Source organism: Chrysemys picta, chromosome 10 (assembly GCF_011386835.1).
Source record: "Chrysemys picta bellii isolate R12L10 chromosome 10, ASM1138683v2, whole genome shotgun sequence".
NCBI lineage: Eukaryota > Metazoa > Chordata > Testudines > Emydidae > Chrysemys > Chrysemys picta.
The window spans coordinates 75,302,164-75,320,554 of NC_088800.1; the positions used below are offsets into that span (position 1 = coordinate 75,302,164).

The window sequence follows — 18,391 nt, forward strand, 5'->3', positions numbered from 1 at the left end:
ATTTTGTTCCAAGTTTGAGACAACACACTTCCAGATACTAAGTGGTGCTGAACTTCTTTTGGAGCCTGAATACTTTAATCAGGCAGTTCTTCATGTGACATAATATTGTTGCTCTCACTTGGATAATAGTGGAGATTTAACTGCTACTTTGGAAGAAGACTGCATCACAAGTGTTTAAACTTGACCTATACAGAAAAAGAATTTCTTGATTATGACATAATGAAAAACTTCTTTAAAAAAACCCCTTTCCAAAGTGTTTTCTGCTTATGTTGGCCTTAGAAATATCCGGTATTTTTGAACCTGTGTTTGCTGGAGGATTCTTTGAATGACTGGAAAATTATTGGGATAGACATCCGCAAGAAACTAAAACCTGAGCAGTTGCTAAGGGAAAGTAGATTTTAGTCAGACTGTTCACAATCCTGTGACTAAAATAATGTTAATGAAAGCAGACATAAACAAGCTCCTGATAATCACTTGGGAGAAGGGTTCTTGCTAAAAATGCAGATACCTCTCTCCTTTCAGGTAGGATTGAGGGAGCTCCTACTGTAGTTCTCTAGTTCTTCTGCAAATACAAAGAGGGCAAGACTAAGGTCTTGTCTACACTTAAAATGCTACAGCGGTGCAAAGGCACCACTGCAGCGCTTCAGTGTAGATACTACCTATGCCAACAGGAGGGTTTTTCCCATTGGCATAGGTAATCCATTTCCCCAAGAGATGATAGCTAGGTCAATGGAAGAATTCTTCCAGTGACCTACCACTATCTACATAGGGACTTTGGTCAGTTTAACTAAGCCATTCAGAGGTATGGATTTTTCACACTCCTGACTGATGTAGGTAAACAGACCTAATTTTCTAGTGTAGATTGGCCTTAGTATTTCTGAGGTGAACACAGATGCAGAAGGAAGAATTCTTTTGAATAAAAAGACCAAAACCTTTCTGGTCTTAATCATCACAATGAATCAAAAATAGGCACAAACTTTAATTTCCCTTTTGAGGAGGCTAGCTTTAAAAATACTGGGTTAACACTGTTTGTGTATTGTTTAGGAGTGAAGAATAGATTATTTATGTAATCTCCCATGCTGAAATTTTAAAGTATTAACAGACTAGAAAATTTGAAAAGTATGAACTTATTTCAAATAGAATAGTAAACTAAAACATTCATAACAATCTTCAAAATGCAAAAAGCCTGAGATAAGATAGAAAAGAGAAGAAATAGCACTTCTATAATTGTTCTGTCCAATGTTTTGAGGTTCACCATCCTGAACAAGCCCTTTTATATAAATACTTTGGAGACAGGAGACATTAAGGATCTTCTTGGTTTCTGTAAAGGAGGGCCTTCAGGGAAGAGGGGACTCCAGACCATCCTGCTGTCTGGAATCTTGGGATGAAATCATGGCCCCATTGAATTCAGTGGTAATATTATCATTGATTTCAGTCTGCAGTTAAACACCCGCAACTGGCCCATGTCAGCTGACTCCGGTTCGTGGGACTTGGGCAACAGCGCTGTTCAATTGCTGCACCCACTAGGTAGGCTGCCCATGCCCCAGCAGCTTACACTCAGGCTCTGAAAGCTACCCAGCCATCAGGATTGATTCCACCAAACATCAATACCTTCATGAGAATACTTCTTCCCCAGGTCTTCAACACCAAGGTGTAGTAAAGTTCTCAGCTAACCTCCTCACAATAGTCATTGGAAGCTTTCACTTGCTCCAAACAATATAAAAATAAGGCTGCTCGTGAACCATAATATTTCTTTGATTTTTTTTTTTCTTTGCCAGAGCAGAGTAGAGTATCACCTGGCTTCTAGGCAACCTAAAAACAGTCTTCTGCTCTTTCTTCCTCAGAGCAATGTAAAACAAAATACAGCCCAGCCTGTAAATAGTCTGAATCAAATACAGATTGAAACCTACTGGAAGTTTACAACCAGGTCAGTAGTGGCTTGGTCACACTAGCTGCTTAAAACCCTCCCAGGAGTTGACCTCTTTCTTACAAATAAATCAGGATAGTTAACAGGCTCCAGCTGCTTCGTGGCTTGGCAGTTGTAACCTTTGTCATTCCAGTGGGCAGTGGAAGGGCTTTCTAACATAGCCACTCTTCTGTCCCACTCAGGACTCTGATAACTGATACGTTGTGTCATAGTTATTTTGCAAGGACTGATGCAGTACACAAAGTAAAATATTAATTTAACACCAGAGACCCCTTATTAAATGGGTGCATCAAGTCTGTTCCGATGTTGGACTCTTGGCCCATCAAGCCCTTTCGGCCGCACAGGAACAGACCAAATGGCGAACTGTTGCTACAGCCGACTATTCGGCTAAGGGTTGAAAAGAAAAGAAGTAGCTGACCTTACAGATTTTACTGGATTTATATGCTAAACATTTAAATGCAAGATTAAAATAAATAAATATTTCAATACAATTCAATCAAGATTTAAATATTTATTTTCTAGGTCCTATAATAGGTGAAGCCCTTCAAGATTTCATTCTCATCCTTAAGACGTGTCTTCAGCCAACCAAAGACCCACTAATGCGCTTAAAGATTTTCACAATTTTATCACAGTTGCTCCAGAAAGCAAATGAGACCATCAACTCTCAGGGGTAGGTACAGCTCTGATTTCACACGTACCACCTGAACAGTACAATGTTATTCAAAAATCAAGTTCATGGTAGTTATTTAACCGCTGTGGCTGCATTAGCGTTTCAGGGGAACTCTCACCGTGTACTACAGTTCTCTGACATTTTTACTGTCATATTATCTAACCCTGCTCAGGAGAGTTTGGAATGACACAGAAGTAAAAAACTCTGGTTGGGCAACGGTGGATGGTTTGGTTTTGTTTGTTTTTAAAAACAAAAACCTACTGTAGAAAGGCTATGGTTGCTGTGAGAGCTGAGATGAGAATTTTAGGAATGGAACTGTGTCTTACTGGCTGGCTGTTACAAGCAAGGACTGAAGATTTATACCCTCCTTTTTGAACTGAAAGGTTTTAAGCCATGTTTCTAAACATCTCTGCCTACGTTGTATATTCAGACCACTCTGGGGCCTGAACTGCAACACTTAATCATGTGAATAATCCTATTGAAGTCTGTGAGACTACTTATGTGAATAAGGACTTCTTCTCCCATGAGTGGTTACAGGATCAGGCACAAGATTTGTAAGTCTTTTTCCGCTAAAAATAAGGGAGGTCAGAAGCAATTTGGAAAGCATTTGCATTGATCTGAGATTTAACCATTTGCTGTATGCTGATGCACTACATCCCTGACCTGTAATTTAGAGTGCAAGGTCCTTGGGGCCAGTACCATATCTTCCATTTGTTTTATACTGTCCTTAGCTCTCTCAGGGTGCTTAGTAACTTTATTAGTTACTTATTGTTAGGCTAAACTCTGAATGCCCAGCACCCCATGTGACAGGAAACACTCACTGCCAATGCCACCTACTGGTTGGGCGGGGGTGTGGTGGATTGTTTCTTCCCAGGTGTTCCCCTTTCTCACCACTGCTCTATCCTGCAGACGTCTGTCCTCAATGACTCAGCCCTCTGGCCAGGTCATGTTTGCAAGTCCAGCCCTTTCAGGGTATAAATAAAAAGTCCAGTAATGAGGTCTTCAGGATCAACTAGGAGGTTCAGGGCTTCTCTCTTGGGTTAGGGCCTTGTGGTCCAGATCCTTGTATCTTCAGGGTCTTCCATCAATTAGGTTCCCCGCCAAAGGTTAGGCTTTAGTAGTTGAGCTTCTTTAGGTGTTGGTAGGGGAGCCTGGGCCCCATCTGGGCAGGTAAGTAATGGTTGGCAGCTAAGCCCTGCACCTTAGGATGCTATGCAGCTGCCTCCCTGCCTCACTTCTTACCAGAGAGTCTTTTGCCTGGTGGGAAGTCCCTTCCCTGGGGTTGTCTGTTTCACCTAACCCCACCAATTCCTTTGGACCCTCAGATCTTTGGGTCTCTGTGATCAGGGTAATCCTCTCAAGTGAGTGAATGCCCCACTCCTTTATGACTTCCCTAAAATATCTCCAGTCTCTGTTTAGGATTACTGGGTATGTCAGGTTAGATGCTAGTGCTACAAAGAGGTTTCCCATAGGTTTCCCCACCAATACTGCACTTCTGTAATGGTTGTACATCTCCGTGCACACACTGGAGGAAGACAGCTTCTCCTGGGATACCCCGACTGTCCATCAACTGTTCTTTAAGCCATGTCTGGCTGCATTCTGACTCACCTGGCCCTTACACTTCCACCCTGTTAATTTGTACAGAGACTACCATTTTTAGCAGGGCCTCGTTTTTTGCCCAGTTTTCAGCTGTCCGGACTTGCCCATAGTTACACTCTGTAAAGGGGCAGTCACAGCAGAAGTGACCCTATTTCCCAAAGGCAGAAGTGTTCCCTAAAGTAGAGGTCATAGCCTGTTCATTACTCAGGGAAAGTCTCTCTCTCTCTCCTCCCACCCCTCCCCAGAAGTCCTTCTCTGTAGGCCCGAATATTCTCTGGGTTTCTGTTCCAGGTTGGACCTGGGACCAGCAGACTTGCTGTGACCTTGGGCCGTTGGAAACATTCAGAGGCCTAGTTCCAATTAGGCTAGCCTCCTTGTCTGGCACATGCTTCAGAGCGTTCTGGACCCAGTATATCTACCACCTGCTTTCTTGGAAGGGGGTCTGTCTGCAGCCATGTAATTGCCCATCAAGCTTAGGGACTTGGCCAGTATCTCAGGCCAATGACATACCACTAAGTCTCTTCCCCCATATTGGGATGATCAGGATAAACTGCTCTACTGAAACTTTCTCAGCCACCTGCACCCCAGTTCACGTCTTAGATTGTAGTTAGCGCCAGCAATGTTTCTTGAGTTTCTGGCCCACCACCTCAGGTGGATACTGTGGAAATTACGATGATATGCTTCTGCCCTCTCATATGGAAATGACTTGTATTTTGTTAAAATTGATTTGGGTATAGCATATTAATATTGTTTATAAAATAAACTGTAAATAATTCAATTTAATAGTAAATTGAATTTGCTAATTACAGTTGTAGAGCAGAAAATGGAGAAAAAGGATAAATCTAGAAGAAAAAGTATTAAAATAATTGACATCTAAAGAAAATAAGGGTAGAGTATAACTATTTGCATATGTAAAATGGAAATAATGATTTTTTTACTCTGTAATAGCACTTTGAGATCTACTGATGATAACTGGTATGTAAGAGCTAGGTATTATTATGGACATAGAATCATGTTAGTTTTATAAACAAGTGAAGACGAAGTCTCAAATTAGTGAATGCTATCAACAAAGAGGAAAAAAAATCTCATTGAATGGAGATAGCTCATATTTAGAAGTGGGCCTGTACAAATATGATTGAGATTTTAGCATTGTATAAAGTACATTCTTACTGTTATACATATAGTAATGAAAATGCATAAATACGTAGTATCATTGTAGAAGTAACCAGAGAGAGTCCAATGTTTGAACTACTACCTCATCCTAGAAAATGGTGTTCACTTTCTTTCAGTCATATAATAGCATTCATTATGTGAAAGTAATTTGCTTTCTTCTTCTTACACATTTTAATTATTCAGATTGACATGTACCTTAATAGCAGCTTTTGTGTGGCCATCTCATTTTGTCTAAAAGTCTTACAATATTAGCCCTGATTTGCTTCACTGATACCAAATACAAGGCATTTTTTGAAGAAATTATTCTTCACAGATAGCATGCCATTATAGTAAGTAGGAAAGGCTGCTGGAATCTACCTTTATGTTTTGACAGATTTTCTTTAACTGTTTAAAGAAGGCCTTACCAAAAACACTAAAGTAGCTAAGGGTCACTTAGCACAGACCACCTTAGAGCTAAAAGGAAATTTGAAGTAATAATGGTCCACACTTAGGGCTTTCCTAGTAACGTGTTGTGTAGAAAATGACAATTATCTTTTGAAAAAACTTTACAAATGCATTAAAATGTGTAAATTGTAGAAACTGTAAATCAAAGGTTTTTGTCAGATATTTATTTGATTTTAGAGGTTATGTTTCTTTTTTATTGCTGATTCTTAAGTGCCACCTGCTGGGCAAGAAGCAGAAATGAGAACATAATCATGCATGTCTCTAATTCTGATTGCTATTATAAACTGAAACAGTTAAAATCCACACACGTTTTTTTTTTTAATCATATAGAAGATATAGATTTCCAATTTGTATGTATAGAGAACTAGAGAATCAGTGTGCTAGAGAATTAATGCCTGGCACGCTAGCCAATCAGATTATTTAAATCAACTCTCCATATTCTATTCAGATTATACCTACCTGATAAGGCCCTTCCTATCCATCTAGTAAGGACTGGCAGTAATAGTTACATTCCTGTGGCAAAAGGTCACTAGCAGTCCCTGTTGGACTGATACATGGCCACTAAGGAAATCTTTGTCACTTTTTTTTAATGTTTGGGGATTAGTGTTTGTCACTGACATCTGCACACTGTGTACCTCCAATCCATGTCCTATCTTTATAGGAGCCACTTACTTCACCCTGAAGCCAAAGGGACTTTTGGGGAGGTCAGCAGCGGCGTGTGTGTGTGTGTGTGTGCGAGAGAGAGAGAAGGGGGGGGGGGGGGGGGCTGGTGTCCAAAGTCTATACACTTTTTATACTCAATTTAAAATGAGGATTGTTTTAGCTGGAATTAGATGAGCAATCAGGTATAGTTGTTTAGATTTACAACAGCTTTGGGTATTTTAAGAGCTTATTCAACAGAGGAGAAGGAGGAAGAAATGGTTTAATTCTTGTTCATGATCAAAGGCATCACTGATTTACATATAATTTCATTCATTTGTATAATGAAATGGGTGTACTGCATGTAGGTGGCACCCACTACACACAAGCATGGTGGACATCCCCAGAATCCAAAAAAACCCTTGCATTGATGCTGGCACCACCAGAAAATCCTACAAAGCTCTTATCCTAGGGAGAGTGGCTTCTGAGCGAAGGAAAAGTTGAATTATTCCAGTGTGGATTTGGTGTAATATCAGTAATATGGGTCTCATCAGTAGCAAATACAGTTCTCACTGTATATAACATCGTTCATTGGACTATCTCAAAGGGCTGCACAAACTTTAATGAACCTTCACAGCACTTGTGTGAGTTGGGCGTGTATTATCTCCACAGTTGGTAAATTCATACACAGAGAAAGTAAACAGCTTACCAAGATTAACACAGCAAGTCATTAGCAGAGTCTGAAATGGAAAAATGTCCAGACTCCTCTTTCCCTGAATATGCTAGTTATTTGTTGGAAGTCCAGATATTTAGCTGAAAAAAGATAAGCAATTAAATTATATTAATATATTTATATAATCATATTGGATACATATATTTTTAATTTTTTTATGTTATGTTCTTCCTATTCTCTCTCTTTCGTTTCCAATACTGAAAACTCTCCATTTCAGCCTTTAAATCTCTTTACCACTTTCTCATGAACCTTTATTTGCTTTTTTTTTTTTTTTTTTGGGCTTTAGGCAGTTTCTTAGCTACCTTGAGATCGTGATAAAAGACATATTGGCTCCTAATCTGCAGTGGCATGCTGGAAGAACAGCAGCTGCCATCCGCACTACAGCTGTATCATGCCTTTGGGCTCTTATTTACAGTGAAATGCTTTCATCAAAAGAGGTAAACTCCTCCTTCCCCAACGAATGTACTTTAAAACCAAGGCAGGAAAACACAGGACACACACAGTAAACACAAACTTACCCTTTACAAAATTAATCCTTTAAAAAATGTAATGTTTTAAGATGTTTGCAATATTGTTGTAGCCATGTTGGTCCCAGGATGTGACTGAGAGGTAATATGGATGGGTGAGGTAATATATTTTATTGGACCAACTTCTGTTGGTAGAAGGGCAAGCTTTTGAGCTTGACAGAGTTCTTCCTCAATTCAGGGGAAGGTAACCAGCTAAATATAAGGGTGACAGATTGGTAAGCATAAGGGGTACACATTCATTGTAGGAGACCACTTAAAATGAAGTGGGCTGTTAACACTGCTACAGACTTAGGGCAAAGGAAGGTAGTAGGCAGTAGGGTATTTTACTCATTGTAATGAGCCATAAAACCAGTGTCTCTCTTAAGTCCATGATTTTTAGTGTCCAGCAGAGTTGTTAATTTAAGTTCCCAGGCTTGTCTTTTGAAGGTGTTGTGCAGGTTTTCTTTGAGGACAAGGACTGAGGGGTCAAATGTGGAATGATCACTTTGTGAAAAGTATTTACCCATGGGTGATATGATGTTTTGGTCTCTTACCATTTTCCTATGTGAGTTCATCTGAGAGCATAGTGATTTTTTGTTTTCACCCACATAATTGTTTGGGGACATTTGATGCACTGGATGAAGTACACCACGTGTTATGATAGGCATGTATCGGACCCATGAATTTTGAAAGCTGTGTTGGGGAGGTATTGATCTTCGTAGAGTGGAGCTATGGCTGCAGATTTTTTTTTCTGTTATTCAGGCAGGGTCTGGTGTCACTTTGACTTCTTGTGTCCTGCTGTGTGGGGAGCTTGCTTCTAATGCTGAACTTGGTGAGGTTGGGGGATTGGAGGTTCGGGAAAGGTTTATTTCAGGAAGTGGACCCCATCAAGTATGAGTTGTAATTGTTTTGACTCTGTATGGCTTCCAGTGTGGGGTAACCAAGAAATGTTTTGTCTCTAGGCAGGCACTCAGTTACCACAGAGTATCTGCAAAGGATACACACCTTAACTCACTTAAAACCACCTTCACCAAAAAAGGACACTTTCTGCCAGAGAAATAGATCATATCATGAAACGGGCCACCCAAATACTCCCAAGAGAACCTGCTTCTGTACAGAAACCTTCCTCCAACCTCACATCCCTAGCTGTCACCCCACACTGGAACCCATATGGGTTATCATCAAACAATTACAACCTATACTTGATGGGCACAACATCTTGAAAGAAATCTTTACTGATCCTCCTCTTCTGGCCTTCAAACAACCCCCAGCCTCACCAAGCTCATCATCAGAAGCAAGCTCCCAACAGACCAGGACACAAGAAGTCAAAGTGACACCAGACCCTGCCTGAATAACAGAAAAAAAAATCTGCAGACATATCTCCACCGCTACGATGATCAATACCCTCCACAATACACCTTTCGAGATTCTGGGGTCCTACCCATGCCTATCAAAATGTGTGGTGTACCTCATCCAGTATGTCAAATGTCCCAGTAACAACTATGTGGGTGAAACCAAACAATAACTATGCTTGTGAATGAACTCACATAGAGTATTTTTGTCTTTTATTATTTTTCTATCACCTGTGGACGAATACTGGGAAAAGGGAGCAGGTTTAGGCAAAGCTTCATCTAGGTCCAAGTGGCATCTTTGAATCATATTGTTTTTTCTTATACAGCTCACTGTAAGATGAGGTTGGTTATGGTGCAGGTCACATTGAGAATACTATGGGCCACAGTTAATCTACTGGTCTCATTAACATCATCCCTCATTCTGTTTAACATTTAATTAACTATAAAGAATTGCTTTTTAAAATAAAGAAACAAGTGACATTAAAAGTGCTATTAAAACTACCTAATCTGGGGGGAGAGGTGTCTGTGATAGGCCCTGATTCAGCAGAATGCTTAAGCACAGACTTAACTACATGCATAAGCACTCCCACTCGGGGCCGGCGCTTCCACTAGGCGACCCTAGGCAGTCGCCTAGGACGGCAGGATTGGGGGGGGGGCATTTTGCCGCCCTCGGTGGAAATTCGGCGGTGGGGGGTCCTTCCGCTCCGGTCTTTGGCGGAAATTCGGCGGCAGGTCCTTCACTCGCTCTGGGACCCGCCGCCGAAGTGCCCTGAAGATGCGGAGCCACCAAAGACCCCAGGCCCCCTGAATGCTCAGAGGAGGCGTGCTGCCGCATAGGGCGGCAAAAACCCTGGCGCCACTCCTGCTCCCACTGACTTCGAAGGGACTACTTACATGCCTAAATTAAGCACATGCTTAAGTGTTTTGCTGTATCAAGACCATTGTACCTTGCTACAGTAATATGCAGTACAGAATATACATATTACAAAAGACAAAAATATGAAATTCAACTACAAGCATGCTGTATTACAAAGGCCTTTATTTAAATTTTCCATTTAGATCATGAGCATTATCTACTAGTGTAGAAAAATAATCATCTCCAAAATATGGAAGTCTTATCAAAATGTTTTTTAAAATACATGAAAGTAAGTTAAACATATGCCTTTGCCCCTTACACAAGATTCAACTGCATGTTTCCCCGAAAGTGCTCATCAAAAGACGGTCTGCTAGTCTATTTTCATTCTCCATGCTGAATGAAATGCAAAAAATAAAACAGCAAAAATTAAGTAGTATTATAAATATTAGCTAGCAATTGGCTTTTCAAAAATGATTTTAAAGCAGATAGCATCTTTGACAGATCTCCTGAATGTTAAAATAACTAATTAGTACGCGGATTGCAAGTGACTGAAAAGCTACTATTTTAATATGACTTTTTTATTGATTGTAGATTTTTAAACTAGAAGATGCACTGATGCCTCAGGTAATCGCCACATTGGATGAAGATTCTAAAATGACTCGATTAATGGCTTGTCGCATTGTCAGTGTTATTTTAAATATCTGTGGGAAGCAGTTTGATCTAGATAAACTCAACAACATTTATCCTGGTATGTTTTTTTTTAAATGCTGTAAATATTCTTAGAATTTAAAATAATATTTTAATTCTTCCTTATAGAGGAGATGTCAGCAACTCCATAGCTAACATTGCATTTGCTTTTTCACCTAAAGCAGAGTTTTTGAGCATGAAAAATATGGGACTGGTGCATTAGGCAGGTCACAGGCTGACCCTAAGACTTTTTTCACAATCTGTCTAGCCCTTCTGCAGTTTCTATCACTGTCCTCCAGCCTTGAACCTCTGTACAGGGCCAGTATGAGGCCCAGATATGGCTTAAGTGAAATTTAAACAGTGCATAGATCTTGTGCTGGTTCTCTACATAGAGGTAAGTGTTACCCTGAGTGAATAAATTGCTTTCCCAGCCATTCATTCCTTCACTGTCCTGTACACATGCACTATCTAAAGGAAGCCAATTTCTACATTCTTTGATCTGGTATTTTATCAGGGCTCATGGGTAACATTTTTCCTCTAATAATTTCATAAACATACAAACTTTGGGAAGAGGCTGTACAGTTTTGTGCATTTTTCAGCATTTTTGTTTGACAGGATGCACTCTAATGTCCTGATCCTGCCAAGACTTGCACATGTGCTTAACTTTATCAGCTTTAAATAGTTTCACTTAGGGTCACTGGGTCTACTTATGGTGTGTAAAGTGAAGAACATGCATAAAATTTTTGCAGAATCAAAGCCTAATGTATCATAGTGCTATTGTGTGTTTGCCCACTAGATGGAACCTTACTCTATAGTATCCTCTCCTCTTCAAGACCTGCCTGCTCCTCATCTGCATCATTCCCAACTTAGATGGCATCAAATAGTGCGCATTTTAACTAGGGGTCCCAGGCATCCGGTTTTCCACCGGAATGCCCGATCGAAAAGGGGCCCTGGTGGCTCCGGTCAGCACTGCTAACCAGGCTGCTAAAAGTCTGGTCAGTGGGGCTAAAGGCAGGCTCCCGAGCGCCAGCACTGCAGTTCCCATTGGCCGGGAACCGAGGCCAATGGGAGCTGCGGGGGCGGTGTGCAGAGCCCCCTGGTCCCTCCACCTAGGAGCCGGACGTGCCGGTCGCTTCCGGGAGCTGCCTGAGGTAAGCACCGCCTGGCCGGAGCCCATACCCAAAACCCTCTGCCCCAGGTCGGAACCTCCTCTCACACCCAAAATCCATCCCAGAGCTTGCACCCCACATGCCCTCCAGTACCCCAACCTTCTGCCCCAGCCCTGAGCCCCCTCCCGCCTCCAAACTCCCTCCCAGAATCCACCCCCCACACATACCCCAACTCCCTACCCCAGCCCTGAGCCCCGTCCAGAACCCCAAATCCCTCATCCCTAGCCCCACCCCAGAGACCACACCCCCAGCTGGAGCCCACACCCCATCCCCTTGCCCCAGCCCTGAGTCCTCTCCCGCACCCTGAACCCCTCATTTGTGGCCCCACCCTGGAGCCTACACTCACCCCCTCCCACACCCCAACCCCTCCCCCCACCCTGTTGAATGAGGGTGGGAGGGAGAGAGAGAGAGAAGGAGGGAGGGGGCATGGAGTGAGCAGGGGTGGAGCTTCAGAAACGGGGCGGGGCAAGGATGTTCAGTTTCGTGCAGTTAGAAAGTTGGCAACCCTAATTTTAACTGTAGAGCAGGCAGAATAGAAATACATTATGCAAACAGTAGCTATGCTCTGCTTCTTGCCAATACTGTTCAAAATCATGCTGACAGCACACCATGAGGTAATGCTATAAATAGACTCCACTTCAAAGAGTAATGGTAGTACTGTTCTATACAGACAAATGTGTAGATGTACATGCAAAAAAAAAGCCAGAAGGAATGGATAATGTGCATTTGTATTAAAAAAGAATCTGCAACTCCATACAGTCGAATAGCTTTACTATTTGACTTTCTTAGGATTTTCTATAGCACCCATCAGCATAGTAGCTAAGTGCTGAACTAAGTGGTCCTCAGCACAATCTGCTGGGGAGTGGGTATCGGGAATGGTGATTTTAAATGTGTCTTTTTCCCAAGTAGGGCGCTATAGTCATTAATGTGTTTGCCACATAGCACAGCAGGAAACCAGCAACTCATTTTATAGGCATAAATATACAGTACTATCACTGAACAATTATCAAAGGATTTCCTCTTCACATCCTACTGGACTGCGTGAATGCAGTACCTCAGTCCTGTACACATTTAGATAGTCTCAAACTCATAGTAATTTAATATACAATATTAGCTCAAATAACAATAAGTGACAGAAATATTTTGCTGAAACAAGTGTTGATGCTTCAAGTTCTAATTAAATTTCCATCTGTATTTTTGTAATGCCTGAGTATAAATTCATAATAGCTTTATGGAGATTTGCTTTTAAATAAAAATCAGCTAAATCAGTAGCAATCGAATAATGATACACTGTACCTAATAATCATGCAGTATATTTGATATATTCCAGGAACTCAAAGAATGGTGACAGAAGCAACATTATAAACTTTAGCTTTTAACAATCATGAAGTTCATTTGTATTTTGCAGTGTCTCGCAATATAAAAGAAGAAGAAACCATTTGAAGATTTGAAGATTTGTCTTTTATTTTATGATTTCTCACATCTGTCCAATGTTACTTGTTCAATTATGTATATGCTTCTTTTTAGAACTCTTAAAGCGGCTGGATGATGCTGCACACGATGTACGACTGGCAGCTGCTCAAGCCTTAACTAACTGGTTTAAATGTATAAGAAATGATGATGAAAAAACTGTACTTAAAAGTAATATTGAGTTTCTTTACCGAGAACTGTTGATTCATCTGGATGACCCTGACCAAAACATCCAACGGGCAGTCTTAGGTAAGTCATTTAATGAGCTAGAGGTTAATGAGCAATTTAGATTGAATATTCAGTGTTGGATACAAATAGGTGGGTGAGTGTATTTGTATTTGTCCTCTCTGGAAACTAGATAGCTTCTTCTCATCCCAAAGCATCTTTACAGACACAGGAAGCACTAGTGACACCATTCATTCCTGTCCACTACTTGTTCCTCCTTTAAGCCCACTCTGGTCATACCTCTGCATACAATGTTCCACCATCTAGTCAGTGGTTGACCTTCGGTCAGACTGACCTTGGTTGTGTTGCATTATTTTCTTTGGCACCATATTTTCAGTTTGTCTTCTACAGTGTCAGCACCATTGTAATCTTTTCAGTTGCAGCCAATCCTATACCCTGCTTTTACACCCTACTCTCCATCTAACTTCATCATTTCATCATTTCTTTTTAAATCATTCCACTTTTACACCTGCCATCTTCCAAACAACTCTCATTTTTACTGCCTCCAGCCTTCTGATGTCTGTTTCATTTAATGCAGCTGCTTCATTAGAGTAATATTGTTAATATACTGGCTTGATAAATTTTCACTTTGGTACCAACATGATGTTTTTCAGTCCATAATTTCATCAACTTCTGTGCAGCATTTGTAGCTGAAGCACATCTCTTTTTAACCTCGTCCTTGATAGAACCATCGGCACTGATCAAGCTTCCTAGATGCACATATGATTTTACTTGTTCTATAGCTTCACTGCTGCTGCATTTCACCATTTTGTCTATTGTCCCTTTTCAAGATGCAACCACTTAATCTCCTTAGCATTTATTGTAAGTCCAAGTCGACTACACCAATTTTCCAAAGTAAGGAAGAGTATCATCATGAATTCAGAGGTGTCTGCCAGTTGTACAATGTCATCTGCATCAGCTAAAGAGCTTAACTCTAGATCACCCAATATCACACCCTCAAATTTGTCAAACATTCTTAATTCCCAGTTTAAGAACTTGGTGATTCCATGCCCCCTTGTCTTACACCAAACTTCAGCTTGAACCAGCTGCTTAATTTTTCACCAATTCTTACGGCACAAGAGGAGATTTCTTACGTAAGTTTTATAATTGAAATTATCCTATCTGGGACTCCATATGGTTTTACTACTTTCCATAGTGCTTTCTTCCAAACCAAATCAAATGCCTACTTGAAGTCGATGAAAACAGCAAACATTGTTAGTCCCCATTCTTGCTTTTTTTCCATCAACTGTTCGAGCATGAATATCTGATCCATGCAACTTTGGACTGGTCTGAAGCCACACTGTTCCTCACCTACTACTTCCTCTAAAACTGGCCTTAATCTGTTAATTACTTTCCTCGTGATTTTCCCCAGCACTGATAATAAGCTTATACCTCTATAAATATTCAGACTGGTGGGATCTCCTTTCTTCAGGATTGGTACAACTAGTGTCTTTAGCCAGTTATCCGGTATCTCCTCTTGTTCCCATAGCTTCTGGTATATTTTTCCAAATCTTGTGATAGCACTTGTCCGGCTGGCATTTTTTGCAGCTCAACTGTTATATTGTCTGTTCCTTCAGCTTTCCCATTTTTTAACCGCTTCCCTGCACTTTCTAGTCCTCCTTCTGATGGTGGTTCAATACTGATATCCATTCTCCCTTTTAAGCTGCCCTGTTCATCTAGCTTGTATAGAATGCTTGTATCTGGATGAACTACATGGTTCAGCATTTTGTCAAAATGCTCCTTCCGTACTTCCAGCACATAATCTGTATTTGCTGTCAGTTCAGTGGTAGCCTTGGTTACTGCTCACATCGTTGGCCTAATTGTTTCCAGACAACTTAACGTTCTTGTATATCACTTTCAGATCTTGTTTTGTTGACACCTCCTCTAGTTGTTGAGCCTCTTCTTTCCAGAACTTTTTCTTGTCCGATCTTTGTGATTTCTTCTCCATTTTGCACAATTCTTTAACTTCTTCTGCTTTCCCAGCAGGCTTGCCTTGTTTACGCTTTTCCTGTAATAGTTGCTTGTCCATGTTTCCCTTGTTTGCTTACACCTTCCAATAACTCGATAGAGTAGGGAAATGTAATGGGGTATAGAACTTTTTCACCACTAAGTCACTGCCTCAGATCTGTCAGAAGTTAGTCGTCACTGCAATATACTACCGTATGATAGCTGTTTCATGGTCTACATGAAATGAATTGGTACCTTCAGTCCATTTTCAAGCAGATGGTTATCAACATTGCAAATACCAATATCAGCAAAGGGGCTATCCATAATTTACATCATGCACTGGAGGAGTCCTTAATTTTCCATGTTTGTTTCAGTGTTACAAGGGGTAGGAATGGGTCTTGAAAATCACCAGAAAATGTGTTATGTAATTTATGAACAGCCCCAAAGAGTACAGGGATTAAATTAGCATGAAGCCTGAATATTGGTTTCTCACCTCTAAATGTTGTCCTTCCAGGTCAGGTTTCAGGCACTTTAAAGCATATGTAGAGAAGGACATATCTTTTGATCATTATGAATGTATGTTCTTGTTTTACAGAAGTTTTAAAAGAAGGAAGTGTTTTATATCCAGAATTACTGGTGACAGAAATAGAAGCAGTTGAACATAAGCATCGAACTCCAGCGTACTGTAATCAGCTACTACAGCACGTTCAGTCAAGCGGGGAGTAGAATTTCTGAATCAGGAGTGGCAACGTTGTCTCTAAAGAGCCTTGTTTGAACTTTATATGAACTGGAATTGTCTCATTTTCAACTCTACAATTAAAATAAGTTGAGCAATAGATGTGTGGCTCCTTTGCAAATAGTGTCTTCTTTAAAAGTGAAATCAACACAGTCTGACCGCTTGCATTGCAATTTCAACAGGACTGTGCATACTTACAATTAGTCATACAAAACAGAATGTTTTAATTGAATTAATTCCTTATTGAAAGTCTTTGGGCTGGGGCAAGAATGCTCTTTGTGAATTTATCCATCAATATTTATTGTTGAGAAAGCTAACTTATTTTACAAACTAACCTCTGTGTAATGTACCCTCAGGCCTAAAATTGTATTAGTGAAGCTCATGTAGGCCTCAATCCTGCAAGCTGCTGAGTACCTCAAGCTCTGGGAATTGCTCAACACCTTGCACAGCATCAAGCCCTGCCATTGCTACCCATGCTCAATTTAAATTGCATCAAGCAACAGAATTTTTACACCATTTTGTGTACTGATGCTCTTAAAGTACTGGATTAGTTAAAAGCAGAGCAGCTGACCCAGCAAACACCACAGAGTGACAAGGTTATTTCTTAGAGCAGCGCTATTCAAATTAAAGGTATATTAGTCACATAAGCATCATACTTGACAGCATTTGCAGAATAGGACCCTTAGTTTCCAACATGCCTCCGTTGTAACTGGCATCACATTTTGCAATTTTTAAAATAAAACCATTAACCCAGAGGGGAAAAAGTTTATTTTTCCACAGTACTTGTAAATTGAGTGAATCTCTTTCTACTATGTTTACTTCTTGCAGTATATAAAATGAGCCTATACTATTCTGAGCACATATGTCTTTTAAAAAATGCTTCGTATTGTCACGGTATTGCACTGTCTGAATAGAGAAGAATTTAATGAGAATATATTTAGAAATATAAGATAAGGAATTAAGGATTTTACATGACATTAAAAACAATGCTCTTTTGTTACAAAAATATACTTAGATCAATAGTATTTTTATTTTTGTACTCATTAATTACATGGCATCTGTATTTTTTATTGTTTACACTGTAGTGCCTTAAACGAACAAGAATTTTGTCTTTGGGTATCGTGTTGAATCTGATTTCAGGTAACCGGTTTGGGGGTTTTTTTAAGATTTTTTTTTTTTTTAGTGTATACTGTATGGTTTCTTTCTGTATGTTGAGCTGTATAATTAAAAACTATATTTACAGTGTCTTTGTGAATTATTATAGAGTGGTGTTCCTTTTCCATGGAGGGAAATTAACAAAGTGCAAGACCATGGTGGCCTTGGTTTCTAAAAACGTTCCTGTTATTAACTGAAGATTTTTCTGACATTATTAGGCTCATCTCCCAAAACGGCTTGGCTTACACACTCCACATTTGTATTATTTTCTTGGCCTGGAGGAGAAGTGCCTTTTTATTTTTATTATTTTGGGGTGGATAGGTAGGAAGGAGTAGCTAGTGTGGAAATTACTAAAATAATTAAAACAGCTTGTGAGGGGCTTTTCCTATGATTAATGTAGGCAAGTAAGGGGTTAACTAGGGGCTCATTAGAGCAAGGATGTAGGGTATGATCCAAAATCCGTTGAAGACCGTGGGAATCTCTTTGAATCAGGTCTATACCATGGAGGCAGCATAAGGCTGGGGGAAAGCCCCACGGGGGAACAGAAGGTTCTCTTATTCCTTATCCTCCCAACCTAGTGAAGAACAAGACCAGGAAGCAGGTGGAACTGGGAAACTGACCATCTTGCTTCCAAGAGATTTTGTTCACACACCCCCGCCCCTGCACTTTTGTTAATTACAGGGGGTTTGGATCAGACCGAATTGAGCTATAGACCAGATTCCCTGTACTATGGGCCACTTTCCATCCACTAGAGTTCCCTCTGCAGAAGCCAAAATTTAGTTCCTCCCCCGGCTTCTGGAACCTGCCTTCAAAATTAAACAGTTGATCCAACTATTCTTAATAGGTTCTTATACCATGCTCATCGCTGTAGTATCTGAGTTCCTCTTGCAGGAGGACTGGTGATGATTCACTGTGATTTTTCCTGATGCCGACACCAACTATTGTTCTGGGAATACTTTTGCCCAGCTCTATTATTCTTATTTACATAGTGCTGTAAGCATACATTTGTGTTATATAAAAAGTAAAATGTGTCAAATGAAGTCCTGCACTGAAAAGCTTAGATTCTAAAAGAATGAGTTTATTACAAACACAGAGCAGTGAGT

General features: G+C 40.4%; 1 protein-coding gene across 3 annotated transcripts in view; it reads left to right on the forward strand.

Moving 5' to 3' along the window:
- The window catches only part of DNAAF5 (dynein axonemal assembly factor 5), a 48,917-nt gene extending 31,539 nt beyond the window's left edge, over positions 1 to 17,378 (forward strand). For 2 of the 3 annotated variants that reach the window (XM_065560042.1, XM_008164662.4), the window contains exons 9-13: positions 2,450 to 2,597; positions 7,472 to 7,622; positions 10,491 to 10,647; positions 13,283 to 13,474; positions 15,993 to 17,378. In XM_065560042.1, the coding sequence (XP_065416114.1) occupies positions 2,450 to 2,597; positions 7,472 to 7,622; positions 10,491 to 10,647; positions 13,283 to 13,474; positions 15,993 to 16,123 (779 nt within the window). In that variant the 3' untranslated portion in view covers positions 16,124 to 17,378. Of the gene's footprint in view, positions 1 to 2,449; positions 2,598 to 7,471; positions 7,623 to 8,653; positions 10,648 to 13,282; positions 13,475 to 15,992 lie in introns of those variants that run through there. The other variant, XM_005289156.5, reaches the window with a different exon arrangement.
- The last annotated feature ends 1,013 nt before the right edge of the window (positions 17,379 to 18,391 follow it).